The sequence below is a fragment of the Olea europaea genome, unplaced genomic scaffold (genome assembly GCF_002742605.1).
Source record: "Olea europaea var. sylvestris unplaced genomic scaffold, O_europaea_v1 scaffold138, whole genome shotgun sequence".
NCBI classification, from domain to species: domain Eukaryota; kingdom Viridiplantae; phylum Streptophyta; class Magnoliopsida; order Lamiales; family Oleaceae; genus Olea; species Olea europaea.
In genome coordinates, this window is record NW_019231313.1 from 233,292 (window position 1) to 239,438 (window position 6,147).

General features: G+C 34.4%; 1 protein-coding gene and 1 long non-coding RNA gene across 2 annotated transcripts; both read left to right on the forward strand.

The window, feature by feature from the left end:
- The first annotated feature begins 194 nt into the window (after positions 1-194).
- On the forward strand, positions 195-2,267 carry LOC111375472 (nucleoside diphosphate kinase 3-like). The gene is made up of 6 exons (XM_022998301.1): positions 195-353; positions 851-888; positions 987-1,037; positions 1,311-1,478; positions 1,555-1,667; positions 1,874-2,267. The coding sequence occupies exons 1-6, from the start codon at positions 218-220 to the stop codon at positions 1,995-1,997; spliced, it is 630 nt and encodes a 209-aa protein (XP_022854069.1). The 5' UTR covers positions 195-217; the 3' UTR covers positions 1,998-2,267.
- Positions 2,268-3,426: 1,159 nt separating this feature from the next.
- LOC111375473 lies at positions 3,427-5,006 on the forward strand. The gene is made up of 2 exons (XR_002699312.1): positions 3,427-3,717; positions 4,378-5,006. It is a non-coding gene; the product is annotated as an uncharacterized LOC111375473 (long non-coding RNA).
- The last annotated feature ends 1,141 nt before the right edge of the window (positions 5,007-6,147 follow it).

Consider the following 6,147-nt stretch of genomic DNA (forward strand, 5'->3'; position numbering starts at 1 on the left):
CCCCCCCCCCCCCCCCCCAAAACACTGTGTGCTGGTATTAGTTTAATATACAAATTTTCTGAAGTGCTTTGATTGAATTTTTAATTAACTAAATTTGACTAATCTAATTAATCTTAATGGTTTGTTATAATTTTATTGGAGTTTCTAACAAAAATAAATAAGCTTAAATTTGTAAAGTTCATCAAAACCGGAAAAGGAAAAGTTAACTATCTTTGTAATGGCAGGAGGACGAGCAGCGGCTGCAGCTCTTACTTTTAGAGGAAGAGTGCAGGCTCTATCTTCATCTGGTTCATTTGAATCAGGAAATGCATTTCGGGGTTGGATTTCAGGAGTTCTCGCCATTCCTGCAGCAGGTCTATATCCCCTCTAAATGCTTTTGAACTAGTTTCTTTTTGTATATTACCTAGTTAAATTATCCCCTGCACAAATTCAAACATCATTTTTCGTTATGCAAGTTATTTTAACTGCTGAAATGACAAAACTAACTCAAATTGAGGATTTGAATGTTGGGGATCTGAGTGCTTGTAAGGGTGCTAACAGAAGAGCTGCCTTATCCCTTGCTTAAGTTTTGCATTGTGAAATTTGTTACCTCTTCCTAGAAATTTATTTTCATGCTTTAGCATGGTAACGAGGTGAAACAGTTTGCTCAAATCATAGCTCTCATTTGAGTATATTCCTGTGTTTATCCCCACAATGCTTTGCAATCTCAAACAAGTACCCTTTTTTTGGTTAAACATAGTAGCCCCTGCACTGTCAATATCTCAAAATCTTCCCAGCGTCCCCCGTCTTACCCCTGTCCCATAGCTTCTTTCAACTTTAAATTCTGACTTGATCTTTGTTTGTGTCGTAGCTTACATGCTCCAGGAGCAAGAGGCACATGCTGCCGAGGTACTTGAGTTTCCCCACCTAATTCTGGCAAGTGAGTCATTGTTGTCCATTCTTTTTTTGTCTGTTGGCTGACAATGCATCTTTTTTTCTTTATGAAGATGGAGCAAACTTTCATTGCCATCAAGCCAGACGGAGTTCAGAGAGGACTGGTACTATTCTCTCAAGCTTATTTTATTATTAATAGAAGGTTACCTTCTGCAGATACCATATTGACAAGCTTTGATAAAATCACAGATTTTATGATATGCTCGAGTTTATTAGTTTCTGAATTGGGGCTGAAAATATTTCTGCATTCAGTTGTATAATCTAGACTTGGATCCCCTTCCCACTTCTTTCCTTTTGGGCTTGTGTCCCAGTCTGCAACAAGTTTGTATAAACATGTTCTAATTTTGCATGATCTGATAATGTTTCCATGGTATCAGATTTCAGAAATCATATCTCGCTTTGAGCGCAAAGGTTATAAACTTGTTGCTATAAAGATTTTGGTTCCTTCAAAGGATTTTGCCCAGAAGCATTATCATGATCTGAAGGAGAGACCATTCTTTGATGGCTTGTGTGATTTTCTTAGCTCTGGACCAGTCATTGCAATGGTTAGAAGAGTTCGACTGAATCTGCTTGCTTCAAACTATTCTTTAGGGAACTGAGCTCGATTTTTTATTTTTTCAGGTTTGGGAAGGTGAAGGAGTAATAAAATATGGTCGTAAACTTATTGGAGCTACAGATCCCCAGAAATCAGAACCTGGTACCATCCGAGGGGATTTGGCCGTTGTGGTTGAAAGGTAAATCCTTTCCTTCAGAATAGGGTGAAATAGAAGATCTCATTAAACATTCTGCAATAGAAAATTTTGTGAGCTTCTAATCTTAATCTTGGAACTTTTATCTCAATCAATCCTAGAAAATATATGCTAAGAAGTCTTTTGTGCAACGGTCAGATTTTCCCTGCTTGTCCTGGATAACTCATCCTTATATAATTCTATGCTTCCAGAAATATAATCCACGGCAGCGATGGTCCAGAGACAGCCAAGGATGAAATTAAACTGTGGTTTAAACCCGAGGAGTTGGTTAGTTACACAAACAATGCTGAGAAGTGGATCTATGGAGTCAATTAATGACATTTTCTCGTTATATTTTTTTGAAGTCTTCTTGCAACATAGATCCCCATGTAAAGAGTGGGTACTTAGAACAAAATTATCCAAATAATGCCAGTTTCAACATTATTCTGCGGGAAACCACCAGCCAAGCTTAATCACTTGAAATAATGAACTACACACTTGTGACTCTTGCTTATGGCAATTTATACCCTTTGTAATAATGTGGTTCCAATTTCACAAGGCCTTTTCTGATTGTTTCTATAGATTGTTATGAAGTGTTAATTTTTATTGATTTTGATAATTAGAAAATATGTTGTGATATTGTTCATTCTCAGCGAAACAAAAGCAATAGAGGTTAGGATTTGAGTTAAGCTTCCCACAAGAGGTAAAGAAACTCTGGAAAAAAATTTTGAAGTTTGTCTGGATTAATCTTTTCTGAGAGTGTTTGGTGAGAATTAAAATTAAATTTTTTAGTAGATTGTGATAAAAGTTTTTGAAATGTGTAGTTGAAAAATTGTGAGATGTATAAAAGATGTGGTTAATATTGATTGTTTGACTTCGACTTAGATTAAAATCAGATTTTAATTCAAACCAAACTAGCAATTTAGTTTGTAGCCTTTGAACAACATAATTTTGCCTTCATACCGCTTCTCCGAATATTCCAAGAGTGTTAGTTTTCCAAATGTGTTAAAATAACACTCAAGATGTATCCAAATAATTTGGATTATGTTCTTGAGTGTGGTGTGACAAGAAATTTAGACCTTAGCATGCCAAGGACGAAGAGAAAAAGAAAAGAAATGTAGACAAAACGGGAGATGCGATGAAAAAATCTTTGGAGAGAGATTTTTGGACTCGAAGTGGGAAATGGTTCAAATGGATATCCACTTGCTTTGGGTGATGTCAAGTCTGTTAATAGTCCATTCTTATAATCTGAGATTCTGAGAATAAATATCTTAAAATTGTTTGAAAGAGAAATTGATAGTCCAGAATAACACTTTCATCATCATAAATAATTTATTTGCGGTATTTCAAATAATTATTCTCAATTCAATGGCGTCCTCGGACTAGGTGATTTTTAGGTCATCACAGACGCAATAATAGATTTGCATAGCTGAGAAAATTTGAAACGAACCAGGCCCACCTCAATCTGCCTAGGGTGGCAAGCAATGCTACTTGTACAAGGAAAATGATCAGATGAATTTACAGAATGTCAAGTGAAAACATTTCATTAAATTTTTGACAAAAAATTAGTTAAAACATCTAATTAGGTGTTGCAATCTCAACGCCATTCAAATTGCCTGTCCATTTCTTCGGGACAAATATCATTTCTGAGTGTGGCAAGCATTGTATGGAGGATTATTCTATGGGTACGGGAAATTTGCACAGAAGACTTATAGAAATTTGAATTGGCTGACCTGGCACATATTATATGTTTTTTTTTTTTATTTCCTTTTCATTTTCAACCAAAACCCGGTTCCAAAAGAAACCGGTCGTCTTCACCCTTAAAATAGACCCGTAGAACTTCTCCCAAATCATTTCCTTTTTCCCCCCAAACCAAAAAGCAAAAGCAAACCACCACGCTTCATCGTCGAATTTATGGGCCAACAAAGGAAAAACAAGCACGATTCCACTGACTGGTGCCATCTTTTCTAACGTAGTGTGAGGCAGGCCACTGAAACCCAAGGTGGAAACAAAATTTGAAGGCAGCGCCGATATCTACGTGTCTGAGCTAGGCAAAGTTATTTTGTTATTTACTATTTTATGCTAATTTATCGTTAAGCTGTCTTAGACTTGTTTACATCATTGTTTGTTTTTTTTCCTCTTTATTTTGACATATATTTGAAGTATGAAGATTATGGAGCCTTACCATTGATGAAGTTGAAGTCTTTGATCTCTTGTTCTTCGTAAATTTGTGATTTTGTATGAATTTTCAGAAATTTTGTGGCAAAATAACTTTTCGATTCCTAATTAAATAATAGCAAGGCTTGCTCTATTATCTATTGTTCTTCAAATTATTAGCATGTTATTGAAAATGGCATTTTGCTTGTTGCTCGTAAATAGTGTAGCTCACACATGAAATTTTGAAAAATCTTCTTTTTTCTTAATTTCGTTTCAGCAATTTATTGGGGAAAGTTTGCTGAATTTGATACCGTCATTTTCGTTCTCTGTTTATATTGTAAAAAGCTTGTTGAATTTGTGGCCAATTTCGAAGTTGAATGATGGTGGAGAAAATTATCCTTATTTTATTGAATTTGTATTTGCAAGATGGTAGTGAAAGAATGTTAGTGAAATACAATTAGGTCAGTTCTTTGTTTGCAATGTATTGCTGTTCATAAGTTCCAATGTAGGATTTCATAATTCAGTTGGATTCATGTGGGTTTATTTGTTTCTTGAACAGTTGTTGACTAGAATGAGAGGAAGGAATTTCGGAGTTTTGTCATGGCTGTAGAAGTACCACTCGTTACTTTGGACAATGCCAAACAAAACATGGATGCCATTCATGTGAATACAGATTTCGAAAATGTTTTGAGGTAGAACTGAACACTGAAAACAAAGGGCGCTTGTTCTTCACGTGTAGTAATAATTGTGGATATTTCGATTGAGTGAAAAATAAAAATTTAAGTGGGGGAGCCGAGTACATTTAATGAAGAAGTGAACCATGAGCCTAACGAGGAATCTGAAGACTTGCCAAGACTCTTCGACGGCCTAGCTCAAATTATCGAGAAACGAGATGTTGACGCAACATTGCACATAACATTTCGCAAAGGAAAATGAATTGTAGAATGTGATGGGAAGGGGAAGGCACCGACTTGAATGGGTGATGTCAATTTGCATCAATTTGATGGGAAGGAAAATCAATTTTCAGCCCATTTCATTTTGAAGGAAAATCATTTGTGCAAATGGATAAATTTTCACCCCATTTCATTTTGATGGATAAAATTTTTTTCCATTTTTTTTATGTAAAAAATATTTTTTATGTGTAATTTTTCTTTTTTTAGATATTAATCCAACTTGGAATTTATTTTAGTCCGATACCAAATCCCCTCCTCAACAACACTCGGCCATTTGAGAAATATTATTTATATATCATGGAAAAAAGTGCAACTTTCAAACCATCTTATTTAATCATCTTCAACTTATTACACCAATTATTCTCAAAACCAATAGTGTATTCCATTATTTCCTTATTTTTAATTCTCTACAATTAATTTTGAAAGTTCAAATTATTTAGATCCAACGTGCGGAATTAAACAATTAAAAGTAACAAGTCACTTATTAATTGTTTCTAAATGATTAAGGTTAAATTCAATTTAATCTTATGTGTCAATCAAGTATTTTTAATCAATCAAATCAAAAGCAATAAATAAATTAACACCAAATATGATCACGGAGGAAAACTCTTCCACGGGATAAAAAACCTCCAAACAAACTTGCCAATAAACTCCACTAAAAAAAAATTAAACCAAGGAACACTTTTGGTTGTGCACCCTGTACTTTTCAGAACCCTGGACCACTTTTCTCTCATGTGAAACACTAAGAACGTACTCATCTTTCTCCAACCGAAACTCCAATCACTTCCTAGATTTTCAGAACTCTAACAGACATACTGGAAGTGAGTGGATGATTTGGTGTTTGATCAGTAGATCTTTATGTGTTTTGATTTGTGTTAAAATATAGAGAATTATGGCTCAACCTATCAAGGTATGTTTGTGAAGAATTATAAATAAGTAATCAAATGGCTAAATCAAGAGAACGTTGCAAAGTGTTTTGGACATTCATATAATGTTCTCTATAATGATTGTACATATATCTTCATCAAAAATTAAATTCGAGTTTATCGACATAGCATTCGTTATCTCCTTCAATGTTTGAATTCAGCTGTACCATTAGATTGAAGAAAATATGGTGCAATAGTTCAATGAATAATTCTATGTTCCGAATAGAATTGTTTGAAAGGGGAATCGTATTCACTACCCCTATCACTTTTTATTGCATTAATCTTTTTTCTAGGTGGACTCTCAACCTTTGACTTATAGTGCTTAAACACTTCAAATGTTTCGTTTTTGCTTTTGAGTAAATACACATGACAATATCAAGTACAATCATTGATAAAGTATATACTTTATAAAAATTTCTGATGATTTCTGTTATGGAGAATGAAAATTGT

Bases quoted from the DNA above. Each gene is read 5' to 3' on its own strand.
- LOC111375472 (XM_022998301.1), top strand. From the start codon at position 218: ATGGCAGGAGGACGAGCAGCGGCTGCAGCTCTTACTTTTAGAGGAAGA. The intron at 1,038-1,310 runs GTACTATTCTCT...CCATGGTATCAG, and splicing joins ACGGAGTTCAGAGAGGACTG to ATTTCAGAAATCATATCTCG. The intron at 1,668-1,873 runs GTAAATCCTTTC...CTATGCTTCCAG, and splicing joins TTGGCCGTTGTGGTTGAAAG to AAATATAATCCACGGCAGCG.